The sequence below is a fragment of the Neovison vison genome, chromosome 12 (assembly GCF_020171115.1).
Source record: "Neovison vison isolate M4711 chromosome 12, ASM_NN_V1, whole genome shotgun sequence".
NCBI lineage: Eukaryota > Metazoa > Chordata > Mammalia > Carnivora > Mustelidae > Neogale > Neogale vison.
Window position 1 is genome coordinate 124,505,029 of NC_058102.1, and position 18,907 is coordinate 124,523,935.

The window sequence follows — 18,907 nt, forward strand, 5'->3', positions numbered from 1 at the left end:
GGACATGAGGATACTTTCCGGGATGATAAAATTACTCTATATCTTGAATGTGATTACATGCATATAGGTACTTGTTGAAACTACAGGTGAACCTTACTTTATGAAATTATGAAATAAAAATCTCTGTTATATTCAAAGTCCGAAGGTTCCATGCAAAGACAGGTTGAGTTCTCTAAAGTCAAGTCAATAAATAATTCAGCTATCCAATAAATAATAAATAAAACTAAAATAGAGAAATAAAAATTATTTTGAATGTACCTGCTATAAATATTAAATAGGATATTTAATATTAAAATTTGAGTGCAGTCTTATGAGATTCACATGTCTGATTTTGTGGAGAGATAAACAGTAGTATTCTGAACTTACTGCATCTATTTCTGGAGAGGTTAGTAACTCCTCTTAGCTAACACTGGAGTCTGTAGAAAGTTTATGCTTTCTTCTCTTCACAGTATGAATGACTCTTTTGAGAATAATATTAATACTGAGATATATTAATGCTAGGTTTTGATTTTCTCTTCTGCTTTGCAATAAAGCACAGATAATTAAAATTGGATATAGTTCCACAAAAGGAAATTCACATGTTGCTTGATATTTGTTATATACATACAAAATGTAAACATAAAAATGCCTTTTCTTTCTTTCTTTCTTTCTTCCTTCCTTCCTTCCTTCCTTCCTTCCTTTCTTCCTTTCTTCCTTTCTTTCACTTGAGAGAGCACTGTGCATGCATGTGTTCTTGCGTGCAGGGTAGGGGTTTTGGAGAGGAGAGGGATGACAGAGAGGGAGAGAGAATTGTAAGCAGGCTCCACATTCAGCACAGAGCCCAATGTGGGGCTCAACCTCACGATGCTGAGATCATGACCTAAGCTGAAATCAAGAGTCAGACGCTTAACTAACTGAGCCAGCCAGAGCCCCTAAAAATGCCTTTTCTTTATATCTCATCTTATTAAAGGAAAACTCATAGCCAATGGCAGTTTGCTTTATATGATGGTCTAATATTTACAAAGATGAAGGAGAAAAATACATTTCTTCTATCCATTATATTCAACTGAACTAGAAATGGAAAAGCACCCCTCTGAAGACCAAAAACAACTGTTAGTAGGCCTCACATATCTCTCTGATCAACCCCAACAACAACCAAAAAAAAAAAAAATAAATGAAGGAAAGGGAGAATATACAAAAGTTCTCTGTGAACCCTTACAAAGTCACAAAACTATATTTTTCTAACAATGTATCTCCCTCCACTAACTATTTTCCAATAAGTTTAAATAATGTAATATTTAGTTCATTATCAAAAAGGAAAACCCAAAACATAGATAATCCTTAATCCACAAATCAATGATGACATCAGTCCCATACGATCTGGGAGACAGGAAGAGTGCACAGAAGAATGCATCACCTTGGGAAACCCGAGATCACGGGTAACTGCTCCATCATTTCCCCACTTTGCCATTTGCGATAACCTACGTGATTATCCAATTACATTAGGGATCAATCCATAGGTGGTGCTTTCTGATCTCATATATGAAACTTCCATGTCTGTATGAATCCATATGACCTCAGACTTTTTGAAAATGTACAGAATAGTCAACCCAGAACCACCACCTGCTTCAACTGGCATATTTGGTTAGCATTCTTCAAAGTGAAGACTTCAGAGAAGATGAAATTTCAGCTTCGGTTTCTCTTTCAGGAAAACAGAATCTTCCTTAACCAAAATCTAACATTTTGCCCCAATGTGCCGCTAGATGGTCATGGCCATGGCTTTTTCTTTCCCCTCACAGGTGACTAACTGAATATGAACGTAATCTAACTCACCAACACAGCTATTGTGAAATTGTACTTGGACCTCAGTAATTTCATTTTAAACTTGGAATAGTCATGGTGGTTTACAGTGATTGTGTAGTTCTCACATAGAATGTCTCATTTAATCTTCCCCAACTATTTAAAACAGCCACGTATCACAATGTCCACGTTGTAGAGGGGTATAGATGAGGGATCTCAGCCTTGCAGAGGTTAAGTTCTGAACATCACTTAGTTCAGACATGACAAAGCTAAAATTCAAACCCAAGTCCTCCCTTTTCCCAAATCCTGTACTCTTTAACAATCCCTGGTTTCTCTATGCAGGAAATGTCAATTTAGAAATGAAGGTGAGATGAAGACTAGGAATATCACAAATGTTTCATTTAGCACCTTCATCCCAAGGATGAAGAAATGTAATACATTAAATAAGACCAATCTATCAAGCTGTGAAGTGTTGGAATACCCATATATACAAAAATAGGAGAACATTCTGACCGACGCGAAAGTAAATCTTTAAAAGATCAATATACTAACTAAAAACCTTTCCCAGAAGGAAAATATCTGAATATCTCATAACAGAAAATACAGATTTCAAGGTGAATGGAAAGAATGAAGGAGGTTGGTACTTTTCCAAGGTAGTGCCAAGGCTGACTTATAGCCCAAAACTTGTGACTTAGCCATCAGCCTTTTGGTAGCATGGAAAGTACTTCCCAGCTTGACCAGTGGAAGTCTAATTCCCCATTATACCTCAGTTGTAATTCTATAGCAATTTATGTGCTAAGACAACGTCCAGAATCTCTGAAGAACTGTGAGGTTTTATTAGAACCATTTGAATTGGTGATAACCCACCCTAGACATATTTGAATCCAAATTTCTGGATGGGGACCTGATACCTGAATTTGTAACAAGAAAATCCCACCCCAAGTTTCTTATAAACACTAGAGTTTGAGAACACCACTCTCCTGGACCGAAGTTTGAAAATAGAAACAGTATCCCCTATTCATTTCTTCTAAAGAAACTCACTTTTGTCCTTTGGTCATCACTTAACTTCTCACTCTTAGATGCCTCCTGTGGGCTCATCCCAGGGTAACTGATGAAATATGGATCATAAGGGGGGCGCCTGGGTGGCTCAGTGGGCTAAGCCTCTGCCTTCAGCTCAGGTCATGATCTCAGAGTTCTGGGATCCAGCCCCACATTGGGCTCTCTGCTCAGCAGGGAGCCTGCTTCCCTCTCTCTCTCTCTCTCTGCCTAGTTTTGATCTCTCTCTCTCTGTCAAACAAATAAATAAAATCTTAAAAAAAAAAAGAAAGGAAGGAAGGAAGGAAGAAAGACAGACAGACAGACTATAGGGTGGGTGGGAACTCTGAACTGGGATTGTGGGGGTTCGGAAAGCCCACTACTACCCACTTTTAACCCTATACTGATGTGGGTCTGACACTGACCATTTTCCCAGACAACTATAAAGCCCCCTCTCTTTTTTTTTTTTGCAGAAAATAAGAAGAAGTTCACTACAGTCCTTCCATACTCTGAGTTGAATATTACCAGCCACACTAAATACATTTAATCTGGAGCATTTCCAAGAGCTCACCTGGACAGGATGAAAAAAATGGATTAAATGTTGGGACTGGACTGTTTGGGTTTGGCTTCTAAACCAACTAGCTGTGCATTCTTGAGACAAAAATTCAATAGTGGGTCCTCACTTTCCGTCATAAAAAGAAAATAAGTAATTAAACTGGATTTGTGTTTTGAACTTTCTGACACACCATAAAAACACATTTATATCAATCATGCACACACATGGATACTGCAAACAGTTTCAGGAGGTGACACCAAATTTTGTATGATAAACTGATACTTTCTATTCTATTCTTTTCTATTCTGTTCCATACTTTGAACAAATATAGATAGTAACCTAGTAAGTTAACTTCATGACCCACTAATGAGGCATGAATGTTGCAATGTTTGAAAAACACTGGACTGTGTTACATGTTTTTTTGTCTAATATTAAAATAGAAAAGTCATCAAGTACATTTCTCTATTCTTTCTTATACCTTAAAAGTCTCCTTGTGGTGGGAGGCCTGAGTGGCTCAGTTGGCTAAGTGGCTGCCTTCGGCTCAGGTCATGATCCCAGTGTCCCACATCGGGCTCCTTGTTCGGCAGGGAGCCTGCTTCTCCCTCAGCCTCTGCCTACCACTTTGTCTACCTGTGCTCGTGCGCACTCTCTCTAACAAATAAATAAAATTAAAATTTAAAAAAGTGTCCTTGTGGTAAGATTATTTTAATTCATATGTAGGAGATGCTAAAAGAATATAAAATTACAATTGAAATTAGTAAAGTTAGCTGGATAATCAACCATCTTCTTTCAAAATTCAAATATTTTATACTTTAAATAAGCAAATATGTAAAACCTAGTCTAATAATGCTACTAAAAAATTCTTCAGAATTTCTACCCAGAAACATTTTACTGGTTCGTTCTTTGTTTCTATCTCCCCAGGCACATCTGGATGCAGGGAGAAACTGTGATGAGGGAGGGAGTCAAAGTAATGAGCAGAAACTGATCTCTTTCCTCCCAAACACATTTTTAGGAGCTGACATCATAGCCCCATGGCATGAAATACAGATGGAAAAGTAACTGGATTCAAGTCGGGAAATTGAAACTTCACTAGATAAAGACAGGAAAGATTTCAGCTGAGAAACTCACACCTGCTGTGAACCAGAAATCACCAGCCGAATATTGTCATTATTGCTCTGAAAATAACTTCTGCTAGAGCAATAAAATAGGATGAGGGCCAATGACTAAGCTTCCATCGGGGCTCTTTCCTGAGATTGTATTTTGTAGAGAATACAAAAAATCAGGTGACAACTGAAAAGTACGCATCCCTACACCTCCTATTTCCTGGGCAGCCCCCAGGACTCAGGTTGCCTACAGGGTTAGCCCAGGGGCTGGCAGTTGCCAGCACAACCCCCACATCAGTCCCTCCCTGAACAGTCCCGTGGGGCCACCAGTAACAATTCACGACAGCCAGTCAGTCACGTCCTGCCCAATAGGAAACTGAGACAGGCTCCAAAATGGTTAAGTTGAATGTGCCGTATGGCTTCCTGGGTCTGTCATCTGATTGCTGTTTAGAATACTAGACTATTAGTCAGGCCGATGAGTTCACCCAGCAAAAGGCAGGAGCACAGTGGTCAGCCAGACTTGGCCAAGGGCAGAAGGCGAACACTCCCTTGTCTGTGATTTCGACCCTGTCTGGACCAGACAGAAGTCAAAGTAATGATTATCACCCAGAGACGCAGATCGAAGAGTCTTTTGAGTTTCCGATATCAGGGCTCCCTTCTCTTTTTGTCAAATATCTTTTCTTGTATCGTCTTTCTTTTTATTTATTTATTTGAGTGAGAGAGAGAGAGAGGGAGGGAGGGAGAGCGTACGAGCAGTGGGAGGGACAGAGGTAGAAGCAGACTTCCCGCCAAGCAAGGAGCCCAGTGTGGGGCTCCATCTCAGGACCCCAAGATCATGATCTGAGCCAAAGGCAGATGCTTAACTGACTGAGCCACCCAGCCTCTCAGTGTTTTCTTTATCAGCTTCTTTTTCTCCATTATTTGTTTCTTCCCTTTTTCTCACCTTTCTTTTACTTTACCTGTATCTTATCTTTCTGAAAACTTTTTTTTTTAAATTAAAATTTAACTTTAATATCATTCCTGCCAGATTATTGTGGTTGCTCTTAGTTCCTACTGCACTTGCTACTGCCTTAGAAGTTAGTGTGGTATTAGTGAGGTTGCTTTCGTCATTCCAGAGCTATGGCTTACTTTGCACATCGTAAGAGAGTTCCATATTTTCAGCAGGCCCCACCAGCACGTATGTTATCTAAGACACAGCCAGTTTATTCAGGCAGCAAATTAAACTTGTGTTCATAGCTGATTAGAGCCAGACGACATCTCAGAGATGATCAAATCCAATTCCTTAATTTTACAGATGAGAAAACTGTGGCCCAAAGAGTCCAAGGGACTGACTCCGAATCTTAATCTAATATTCAGTGTGGTTTGGGCTAAATATATGAGGCACATAAAACTACAGAAGTATGGAAAATTGTGTGCACACTGTAATTTCTTAAAAAGCCAATTTTGGTCATTGGATGTTAAACACCTGGACAAAGTCCAATGATGCGTCAATCGTTTAACATAAACTATGGTAATTGCTAGGGATTCAATTTCCTATGTGCTTGAGCTGGATAATAAACTGTCTCCTGGAATGGAGCCCTCAGGAAAGAAAAGGGTATGAATCACTCACACTCACGATTCTGGAGAAATCTAAAGCCATATTACCTAAACACAGAACTTAAACTACCAGAAAACAGCAATTTTGCATGAAATAAAGTATGGTGGTCAGGTACTCTGAGAAGAAATACATAAGAAATTGGGAAGGGATTCTGAGTGCTTAAAGTTAAAGTTCTTAAAAATAAATACATACATTTTTATTTATTTATCTATTTATTTATGGGGTGGGAGTTTTAAAAGATAATCATCTAGGAGTCTTTCTCTAATTTCTTAAAATTAGTATTCAGTCTCATAAGTAACATTTTATTTTGATAGAATTTTAAACTTAAAAAGTTTTAAGAACTAGCTCGCAAATTCGTTTTACCTAGATTTACTATTTGTATATTGCCCTCCTTGCTTTATCTCTGTCCCTTTTTCTAACTTACTCATTTACTTACCATCTGAGCCAACTGAGAATATTTTAGAGATATGGCACGTCTTTACCCCTAAAAACATTAATATATCATTGCTAAGAATAAAAACATTCTCTTACAGAATACTTACAATTATGTTAATTAGAAAATTTAACATCGATACAATATTGAGGTCTAATTGCTATTTTTAATAAGGAAGGCACTGAAGTCACTATACTCTTTTCTAAATTAGCTTTCATTATGTACCACAGGTTTGGGGATGAAGCATTCTCATAGTACGTTTTTTCAATGGAATGAGCGAAACCAAGTATACAACGTTGTTCTGTTACCTGTTGATGCGTTGGTTGCTTCATAGCTTATTAAAAAGCCTTCATAAGCAAGGTCAGCGTCAGCCACAAATTTAAGCATTAATGAGTTGGTACTACTGGTAAGAGACGGTGGGATTGATTTTCCACAGTATCTGTTTGAAACCAAGAACACAGATTTTAAAACTTTTAGTATACTTGAAATGATGCACCAAAAATTAGGACATGTAAAATAAGAAATAATAACCCCCATTAACCTTGAAAAACAAATATATTTCAAACCCAAAACATCTACAAAGTTGCTGAAGATCGTCCTAGTCATGATTACTTCCCTGAAATGGTTATATGTGTATACCTAGCTGTGTAGCTTGCCATGCATAAGAAGTTTAAGGAAATGAGAAGTTGCAAGGTATACAAAGTCACTGTATAGCTTATTAATGAAGTTATTAATAATAATGTAATAAAGTTACACAATAAAGGGAAAGCATAGACCATAAACTCATAGAGCACAGACTAGCATCAGCTCCATCATTTGGAGGCATTATGACTTTAAGCAGATCACTCAACCCCAATGCTTCAGTTTTCTCATCTCTAAAGTGGGGATTACGATAGCATTTACTTCATAGAGTTGTTTTTAGAATTTTATGAGTTAATATACTACATTTAAGAGGGTTAGAACAGTGCCTAGAAAAGTGAGCCCTATAGAGTGAGCCCTATATAGGGTTCCTATATAGGAGCCCTATAATACATAGAGAGGTATTATCTTTAAACAGCTGGCCTATGTGGAAGTAAAAGTTTGGTTACTGAGCCGTGTTAAATTTTTGCTAAGTAGAACCAATTTTACTCAGAAGAAGAAAGTTTTAAAAGAAAAAATAAAGAGGGAGAATTACACTAGGAGATTAAATAAAACACTAGGATATGAAAATGTACTATGAGAACACCTCATCTCCAAACCCGTGGCACATAATAAAAACTAATTTAGAAAATAAAATAAGAAAATAATAAATAAAGGGAAAATGTTTAAAATGGGTAAGAAAAAAGAAAATGAAATTAAGAAGAAATAAAAAAGTAATCAAGAGATTTCTATTTCCAAAAAAGATGTAGTAATAGGGGCTGGATATAAAACCTGTCATCTGAAACAACTGAAAATCTGGTCTGGACAAAAATATACAAAGCAGTGGATCTCAAGATACTGGATATCAAGCAATGAAGGACAATGATTCTTCAGAGACAATAAATAAGTGAATTTGAAAGCAGAACCAGAAATGATCAAGCTGTTTCCAAGGACCTTAATACATTTCTAAAACAAAGTTCAACATATATGGAATTTAAGAAACAAATGAGCAAAGGAAAAAAGAGAGAGAGCGAGAGAAATGGAGAGAGACAAACCAAGAAACAGACTCTTAATTATAACAAACCGATGATTACGAGAAGGGAGGGGGAGAAGCAGGACGGATTAAACAGGTGATGGGAATTAAGGAGTACACTTGTGATATGCACCAGGTGTTCTATGGAAGGGTTAAATCATATTGTACACGTGCAACTAATATTACACTGTATGTTCACAAACTGGAATTAAATTTTAAAAAAACCCACAAAACTCAAAAACACATACAGAAATGCAATCATGTTCACTGCACAAAAACACAAAATTGGAAATGTCTGGCATCCTATCGAATATTACCAGACATGAAAAGGAGGAACGTAGAACACATAATGAGAAGAAAAACTGATCAATCAGAACACCAAGAAATGACACAGATGACTGAATTAGCAGATAAAAACATTAAAATAGTCATAACTGTATCAGAGATTTAAGAAGCTAAAGGAAAAAAATTAATGTGTAAAGTGGAGACAGGGAAGATATAAAAGATGATCCAAGTTGAACTTCTAGAAATGAAAACTATAATGTCTAAGATGAAAAATACACTTGTAGGATTTATAGCAGAAGAGATATTTCGGAAGAAAAGATGGTGCACTGAAATACATAACAATAGAAACTTTCCAAAATGAAACACACAGAGAACAAGAACTCAAAGTCAAATGAGCAGAGTTCATCAGTAAGCTGTGGGACAATATCAAATGGCCTAAGATACTTGTAATCAGAGTCCCCAAAGGGAAGAAGAGACAGAAAAATTATTTCAAGAAATAATGACCAAAACATTTTCAATTTGATGATACTATAAACCCTCAGATCCAAGAAGCTCAAGAACAACAACAAAATTATGCTAAGAAAAGCCAGACAAGAAAAGAGTACATGTAGTTTAATTCCATTTTTAATACAATTTTAGAATTTACAAACTAATTTATAGTTATCAAAAGATTGGCTGTTTGCTGGGGATGGGGATGAGAGACAGAGGTGAGGAATTATCTTGATTTTGGCAATGCTTTCATGGGTATACACTATGTCAAAACTTAATTACTGAAGACCAAGACTACAGAGTAATCAGTAGCGATATAGAAATGGTCATGGAGGAGCGAACATGTTGCTCTCAACTGGCTTTTATAACACAACATGGTCGATTTTAACATTCTTCACTGCAGTAAGAAAGCAAGTAAGCAAGAAGTTCTTTGTGTGTTAAAAGAAAATAAAAACAAAATATTTTTACCTCCCAAGAGATGTCTCAGAACCAGTGTCATAAACTTCCAAATAGTCATTTGTGCAATTGTAATGAAATTGCAGATGAAACACCCTGAAGAGCAAATGAACCAGGTGGCCGGGTTGGACTAATATATGCCAGGTACAGCTGATGCCATGAGGGTAGATATTTGGATGGCCAGGACTTTGAATGATTCCTGATGACTCTGTCAGAATTTTTCCACATGCTGTCGAAATAAAAACAATAATCATTATTAGAATAACTAACCAACAAGCTACCTGGAATTCAAAATAAAATAATCTGATCAGGGCGTCTGGGTGGCTCAGAGGGTTAAAGCCTCTGCCTTCGGCTCAGGTCATGATCTCAGGGTCCTGGGATGGAGCCCCGTGTCGGGCTCTCTGCTCAGTGGGGAACCTACGTCCTCCTCTCTCTCTGCCTGCCTCTCTGTCTCCTTGTGATCTCTCTCTGTCAAATAAATAAATAAAATCTTAAAAAAAAAATCTGATCATAACCTCTTAAAAGCTGAAAAAGAAATATGTTCCTCATATCCCACTTAAGATAACCTAATTTTTCTCTTTTATTAGTAGAAATCAGTTAACTATTGATATGTACTGATTAGGAAATATATTTTTTTCTTTGCCTTTTGAGTGTACTTTAAAATTTTTACAATGTTGATGACTACACATCTACAGTGCAGATGAATTTTCTATAATAATTTATTACTGCTGCTTACTTTTTCTGTCCAAAGGCAAACTAGGAGAAAGTATCAGTATCTTACCCAAATCTGCAGAACTGAATTTGGCCATGAAACCACGATTTTCAGTAGAAGAACTTTTCACGAATATGACATTAAGAAAATTGTACACAGATGTTATAAATGAAGGTATGTCTGAGCCACAATATTTTTTATTTTCAGGAGAACCCAAAATTGGACTGCTACCAATCTGAGTAAACAACAGTGACAAAAAAAGGTATATTCAAGTTTATTTTGTTAGATACTATTTTGGAAAACTGCTTTTTAAAATTAAATTCAAAAAAGAATAAAAAAATAAAATTCAATTCAATTATTTAACATATAACATATTGTTTGTTTCAGGGGTACAGGTCTGTGAATCATCTGTCTTATATACTATCCAGTACAACTGCTTTTAAGAATAATTATTTCTGAAAGATATTATTAATGTCATAAAATAAAATTTTAGTCACCTCTAAAGAAACTTCATACTTTTTAGTGATCATTCCCCATTTCCCTCAAACCCCAGGCTCAGAGAGCCCACACTGGACATTTCAAGTAAATAAAATTACACACTACTTGGTCTCGTATGACTAGCTTCTTTCATTTAACCTATTTTCAAGATTTATCCATGTAAAATGTATCCTTTCTTCATTCCTTTTTATATCCCACTGTATGGATAAGCCATATTTTAATAATCCATTCATTAGTTGATGGATATTTATATTGTTTGTTCTTTTTGGCTACCAAGAATAACAACTGTAGTCTTTTATGTATAAATTTTCATGTGGACATATATTTTCGTTTCCTCCAGGTATACAGGTAGTAGCGGAATTGCTTGGTCAGATGACAAATGCTAACTGCTGGCTCAAATGCGTAACTTCTTGCGGAACTTGCAACTGTGTTCTGAAGTGGCTGTACCATTTTATATGCTCACTAGCAGTGTGTAAGTGTAAGAAGTTTCCAGTTTCTCTTGATCCTTGCCCATACGCTCTATGTTGTGGCTTCTGGATTATAGCCATCCTCCTACTTGTGAAGCAGTATCTCCCTATGGTTTGATTTGTATTTCTCTGAAGATGAATGATATTCAGCAACTTTTTATGTGCTTGTTGGCTATTTGTGTATATTCTTTGAAGAAATATGCATTTAGATTCTTTGCCCACTTTAAAAATTAGATTGTTTTTAATTTTGATGATTTTCTATTTTTTTCTTTTTTTGTTCTTTGTGTCATATCTAGAAGCCTTTGCCTAATCTAGGTCCTAAATACCCCTCTGTTGTCTTCTAAAAGTTTCACTGTTTTAGCTCCCACGCTTAGGTCTATGATCTATTTTTTTTTTAATAAACATATATTTTTATCCCCAGGGGTACAGGTCTGTGAATCGCCAGGTTTACACACTTCACAGCACTCACCAAAGCACATACCCTCCCCAATGTCCATAACCCCACCCCCCTTCTCCAACCCCCCTCCCCCCTCTATGATCCATTTTTAATTAATTTCTGTGTATGGTGTAAGGAAAGGGTCTACTTTCACAATTTTGCATGTGGTTACTCAGCACCATTTGCTGAAAATACTATTTTTTTTTTCCCCATTGAAATGTCTTGGTGACCTTTCAAGAATCAGCTGGCCATACAGGAATAGATTTTTTCTGTATTTTCAATGCTGTCCCATTTTTTCCAATTTTTGTCTTTACTCAAATAATATACTATTATTACTGTAGCTTTTTTCTAAGTTTTAAAATTGGTTAAGTGTGAGTCTTCTAACTTGGTTCTTCTTTTTCAAAAATGCTTTAGTTATTCCATCATTTCTAGATGAATTTTGCAATCAGCTTGTGAATTTCTGCAGAACATGCCAGCTGGGATTTTGATAGGGATTAAATGGAATCTTCAGATATGTTTGGGGAGTACTGCCAACTGAACAACATTTAAGTCTTCTAATACATAAACATGGGATGTCTTTCCACTTATTTAGATCCTTAATCTCATTAAATAATGCTTTAAGACTATACGTTTTATACATCTTTTTAAAGATGCATTTTTCAATATTTATTCCTTTTTATGCTATTGTAAAGGGCACTGCCTCCCTGTTTTCATTTTCAAATTGTTCACCGCTAGTGTGTAGAAAAAGAAATGGCTTTCATATGTTAATCTTGTATCATGCAATTTGCTGAATATGTTGGTGTGTGTGTATTGCTTCTAATTGTATATATGTATGTATGTATGTATGGGTTCCTTATGATTTTCTATATATAAGATCATGTTATCTGCGAAGAGAGATAGTTTTACTTCTTCCTTTTCATTCTGAATGCATTTTCTTTCCTTTCCTCGCTTAATTGCCCGAGTTAAAATCTCCAATATAATGTTGAATAGAAGTGGTAAGAACAGACATCTTTTTACTAATGATAAGGGCAAAAGATTTAGTATTTCATCAGTAAATATATTAATTGTGGACTTTTTATAGATGCCCATTTTCAAATTAAAGAAGTTCCCTTCTATTTCTAGTTTGTTGTTGAGCATTTTTATCATGAAAAGACACTGGATTTTGGCAACATGCTTATTCTGCATCTACTGAGGTAATCATGTGGAAGATTTTTTCCTTTATTTTATTTTATATTAGCTGATTTTGTAATATATATACCAACATTGCATCTCTGGAGATAAATCCCACTTAGTCATGGGGTATATTCCTCTTTACAAACAGTTTTGTTTCCTGTAGCTGATCCAAGGATACTGTGACATCATATTTTCAATAACATTCAACCCAATACAAGTATTCAAAGGTGTTTTACTCTTACCTCAATATAATCTCTATCACAGTGGGCAGAATTTCCAATTTCAAAGGCAGTGAAATTGAAAATAACTACTTGGCTTTGGGGCTGGCGGATGGTCCACCTGCAGATCTTTTCTGCCGGATACACGTTAGGATGAAAAGGTGAGCGAATGAACCCTTCTCCGGTTAATTCTCCTCCACACGCTGTAAACATGAAAATGATAGTAGCGTTTGTTTAGATAAATGATTCTTGCCTTCACTTTTATTGCAAGGTTTAGTTCTGCATAGGAATATAAAGGACTGAGATATTACTCTTAGAATTTTTTCCTCGCCATTCAAAGACATAAAATTACTAAGTTATTTCAAGAAATTAAAATGTTACAGACAAATTAGAAACTTAAAAACTGAGGCATAAATTTTCTTACCAACTTGATAAACAGCTCTGAAACTGGCTCTTACAACAGAAGTATCTATTTTAAGCCTGATCCAGATACTATTAGTAATGGATTTCATGTGAGAGAGGGTTTCACTGCCGCAGACTTTTCCAAGCAAGGTTTGATCATCTCGAACCTAAATAGAAAAACAAAATAGATCATCCACAAAATTACTTTGGCAATGGTTGATTATTTGGAGATGAAAAAATGGCAGATTCAGAATAAGTTAACCTACTTTGGGTTACATATGGGTTACATAATATTGGGTTACATATTCAGCACAATAAAAGAACACTAAATATTGATAACAAAATCTTAAGCCAAATAAGATCCAAAAGCATAAGAATATTTAACACTTTCTCCTAATAACTTCTACAATGTGAACAGGGAGATAAATTTATAATTTTGGATTATTTAGAAAACAGCAAAATATGAGAAGATGATATATCAAAATAAGCAAGTTTTAGTCAAATCTGTAATCAAAGGAAGCCATAGACTAAACTGCTTTTATTATTGAGAGACAGAACAGTAGATAACAAAGAGAATTTAAAGAGTCAACTTAAAAAATTGGAAAAATATGGGGGCACCTGGGTGGCTCAGTGGTTAAGCCGCTGCCTTCGGCTCAGGTCATGATCTCAGGGTCCTGGGATCGAGTCCCACATTGGGCTCTCTGCTTGGTGGGGAGCTTGCTTCCCTCTCTCTTTCCGCCTGCCTCTCTGCCTACTTGTGATCTCTCTCCGTCAAATAAATAAATAAAATCGTTTAAAAAAAATTGGAAAAATATTAAAATGAGGGATAATAAAGTAAAACTAAAAGTAAAACCTAATAAATAAAATACAAAATAATGTTAATTTCAAGAATACATTCAAGAATTGTTTTTTGGGAGTAAGTTGGGGGACAGGGATATTTAAGATATATCTTTGTCAATAAAGATAAAGGAAAATAAAGAGAAAACTAAAAAAAAAAAAAAAAAAGATAACACAGAGATACAAACCAAAAATGAGAAACATGCTATAAATACCCAGATACTGATACATTCATTTCATATGAATGATAATGCTTTGTACAGTGCTATGCTAATACAGCTGAAGGTTTGAAATGGTTATTTTCCAGAAAAAATATAAATTACTAAAATTATCTCAAAGAGAAAGAAAATAAAATCTGAATAGATAATAAACCCTGGATAAAATTGAAAACATTATCAAATTACTCCCTACCCCTCCAAAACTCCCAGAAAATGCTCTATCTCATCAATTGTTTCAAACTTTCTTTTAAGATTGTACTTAGAGAGAAAGAGAGAGAGAGAGAGACTCATGCACAAGTAGGAAGAGGGGCAGAGGGAGAATGAGAGAGTCTCAAGCAGACTCCATGTTGAGCATGGAGCCTGACACAGAGCTCAGTCTCGTGACCCTGAGATCATGACCTGAGCAGACATCAAGAGTCTGACACCTAACCAACTCTGCCACCCGGGTGTCCCAATTATCTCAAAATTTTATGGAACAAGTGATTGCCATAGATAATTTGTTCTAAGGCACCCTGAAACATGGAAGAATCTCCAACAAATTTTTCTCAGAACTCTCTTACTAAATTCCAACATAGTTAATACAAATGAAACTATGGATTGTTTTCACCTATTTGGATAGATACAAAAATCTTAAACACAGGTCTAAAAGAACAAATTTACTTCAACATTAGGCTTATGAACCAATGAAATATGAGAATTTAAATAATGCAAATGTATTTAAAATTATGAATTATAAATTATATCCATCAATGGATCCAATAAGATAAACCATGCATTTCTGTAGATGTTTAAAAAAAATTGCCAGCATTCCTTTTTATTCCTTTTTACTAAAAGCAAAACTCTTAGAAAGTTGGGAGCAAAAGAAAATTTCCTTCATACAATAAGGACCACCTGCTTTAAATCAATAGTCAATGTCTTATAAGGACCATGAGTGCAGTCCATGGAGTCACACAGACCTGGCCAGAGCCCCTGCACTTACAAACAAATTATTAAATCTAAGCCTGGCTCATGGGGTTGTTAAGCAAATAGATGAAACAATACTGTGAATTCCTCAGAAAAATGCCTAATAATAAAAAAATGTGAACTAAAGAATAGCTATTGAAATTCTTGACACTTTGAAAGGTGAAACGCTAGAGGTTTCTCACAAAATCAGGAATGATTCCATGAATACAGTATATTATTACTTAAGAGAATGGTTCTCAATAAGTGTCACAACTACACATTTTTTTTTTTAGATTATATTTATTTATTTGAGAGAGAGAGCACACAAGCTGGGGGAGCAAGCCGGCTCCTGGCACGGCAGGGAGTCCAATACAGGGCTTGATCCCAGAACCCAGAGATCATGACCTGAGCTAAAGGCAGGCACTTAACTGACTGAGTCACCTAGGCACCCCACAACTGGACATTTTGGAAATCTCTGAAAATATTTTTTGTTTTCGTTTTAATCAACTAACGCAGTAGTGGTTAGGCACTATTGGCATTTAGTGCCTGGGGACCAGAGACACTAAATACCCTGAAATGTGAGATAGTCACACACAAAATTTCCCTTATATCCTGTGTGAGACTCATATAAGGGACAGTTCTATTACTAAGTGTAAAATCTAGCTCTATTTTATAGACCGAATCTAAAATATTTTTGCCCAATTTTAATACACACTGGATTTTCCAAGATTATAAGTAGAGTATAAATCAAAGGAATTTTTTTTTTAAGTTTTAAGTTTAAGATTTTTCCTGGAAATCTGACAAGTGTTTGTAACCATTTCAGAAAATTTGTCACCAACCTACACAGCCACGTCAACCTGGGTTTGTACTGTGGCATTCACAGTGACTCAAAGAGAAAATAGACTAAGCCCTCATTTTTTCTTCAAGTCTAGCTTGCCTGGGCTTATAACATAATGTAATAAGTAAATATGTACATTTTTTACTTCATTTCTCCTAAATCTTATATTCTCAAATATATTTTTTATATTATATGTGCATTGAGGTTATATCATCTTAAGAATTTCATTTCAGAATAGAGAAACGGTGATAAAAAGAAGGCCTTAAAGGAAACTGACTTCACCCCAAAACCCTCAACTCAAACAGGCGATTATGGGATATTTTTCAGTGGAAATAACCTTTAAGTTGAGCCTTGAAGGATTATCTATCCAGGCTAAGGGAAATGGGCAATAAAGGGAAGATTTTTAAAGTTCTGATACTCAAAGCCAGCACGGACGTGGTAACACATTTCCAACCCACAACTGGTAGAAGCGTATATAAATTTCTGGGAAATAATTTGACAGTGTGCATCAGGAATCTTCAAAATGTTCAGTTTTGGACCCAGTATTTTCACTCCTAACACTCTATCATAGGGAAATCATTCGAGATACAGACAGAGACACACAAGGATTCACATCAAAGTTGATCTATAATTATAAGAACTGAAAATATTCCAAGTGTCTAATAATAGGAGAGTGATTAAATATATTAGGGTGCAGCCGTATGATCGCATCTTACACAGACCTCAAAAATCACACGCCCCCCCCACTGACTCATACCAAACTGGTTTCTTTCGGAGAGCTGTAACACGAATTTCACATATTGCCTTAAAGTTACGCTAAATATTTCTCTAACCAAACGGCGAATCTTTGAAGGAAAATGTCTGCTGTGCCTTTAGCATCTAACATGGAACGTCGCAAATAGGTATTTGACAAACGCTTGTTGATTCATTAATTTTAAGGCATGGCATGATGGTTCAATTTTTGTTAGCGAGACAAACCTACTAGTTCTTGGAAACCAGGAAGCAGGAAACACAGAGTAAGATACCACCCCACTCTCTCTCAACCTCCAGGGCTCCACTCTCTTCTGCTAAGACTGTAGTCTCTTATATTTTGCCCATTAGAAGATGACAAGAAGGAAGAAAAACAGCCAAATAGCATCAGAGTAAGCTAAAGTGGGCCATTCCCCAGGGCCTCACTAATGAAATTCAAGGATTTTAGCAAGGAGAAAGGCAGCTGCAGTCCAAATGTTTTAAGAGGAACTTATAGGGCTCAAGGGCCCTAAACCTAGAAGGTACAATTGATTTTGGCGGCGTTTCTCTGTCTCTGTGGAAATGAAAGCTTATTAAATCTGAAAGCCTGTATTCTCTCTGGATCCTGGACATGACAATACCTTAACCACAGATCCTCTGAAAGAGACAAATAAAGTTCATCAAATGCTCTAAGGTGTCTCAGATATTGTTGCAGCCCACTCTACATTCAATATGTAGGACTCGTGAATTTGTACCTCCCCACAACAGCAGCAATAACAACAACAACAACAACCCCTTTTTCTTTTGTGCATAGGCACTAGGATAGAGTGTATTATTTTTCCTAATTATTTACGTCATGGGATCTAACATCTCAGCTCATTGCCATGTGACTTACAATGCCACCCCACGAAGAATTAAAACTTATTCCTCCCATTGACTGAGCTTGGCCGTATGGTTTGCTTTACCCAACACAATGTGAGTGGAAGTGATATGCCATCTCCAGGAAGAAGCTTTGGGAGTCACTGAAGGAGTCAACTATCTTCTCCTTTCTTTTCTTAGAAAGTCAAGAGCCTGGGTCACAGGGACAGATGGGATAGGGTGAGCAGATCAGCAGAACTGCCAGCGACCCCCAAACCAACATGTTTACATGGGCAAAGAATAAATGTATACTGTTGTAAGCCACAGACATTTTTTTGTTATTGTTTTTGATTTGTTGTGTTGCTGTTGACTGTTTGTTATTATAGTATAACCTACTACATGAGATGATTTGTATTTAAACCTGGTTTATATTAACAAGGATTTTTTCTTAACAAGTCAGGTGAAGCCATAACATAGTCACTTATAGAGGCATGACATCAAGTTCGTTCTTTATACTGGATCACATTTGCAAAGAAATGACCAGGGCTACTTCAAAATTCCAGTGTCTCTATCCATCTAACACTGGTTGTTTCAGGCCCAGAGAAGCAATAGATAGCCTGTAGCCCATGATCATTAGCCTGTGGAACAGCCCAGATGGCTTCTGACTTTTGCATTAATCAGACTGAAGTTCTTGAAGATATACTCTTCATTAAGACAACAACAAAAACAGAATTCTTACAAAGGAACGATTTCCTGTAGAGAAAGTTAAAATAAACAAGGCCAGAAAAACACAGTTCATATGAAATTTAAGTGTGAGCTCTAGAGCCTAGTCAGCGGTAAGCTTTAACATCTGGAATGGATCAGGTCCCAAAGCCCCATCTTAATGCATGTGCTCGTTTGTTTGTATCTGCTATGTATCCAGATTTGTTTTTATATAACAATTCCAAAAATCTATTTAAAGTATTAAACTTTAATTCAAAGCAAACCAAATATGCTAGACCATGGGTCTGGTCCAACCAAGAGCTGAAGACAGAAGCCTCCCACACAGCAATGTTTAACGTGCAGCTTCCTCTGATGTGACCTTCAGGTGGAAATACCCCTGAGCAAAATAAAGACTTAATCCTGCAGACTAGTCTTGGGTTAATTTGGATACATAGGAGGGGGATGTGGCCCCACTTCAATTAAGACAATAAAC

General features: G+C 36.2%; 1 protein-coding gene across 1 annotated transcript in view; it reads right to left on the minus strand.

The window, feature by feature from the left end:
• The window catches only part of CUBN (cubilin), a 259,483-nt gene that overhangs the window by 198,977 nt on the left and 41,599 nt on the right, over positions 1 to 18,907 (minus strand). Inside the window, exons 18-22 of the mRNA XM_044229270.1 lie at positions 13,313 to 13,457; positions 12,913 to 13,091; positions 10,166 to 10,331; positions 9,397 to 9,613; positions 6,812 to 6,942 (exon numbers count right to left, since the gene is read on the minus strand). Of these exons, the coding sequence (XP_044085205.1) occupies positions 6,812 to 6,942; positions 9,397 to 9,613; positions 10,166 to 10,331; positions 12,913 to 13,091; positions 13,313 to 13,457 (838 nt within the window). The remainder of the gene's footprint in view (positions 1 to 6,811; positions 6,943 to 9,396; positions 9,614 to 10,165; positions 10,332 to 12,912; positions 13,092 to 13,312; positions 13,458 to 18,907) is intronic.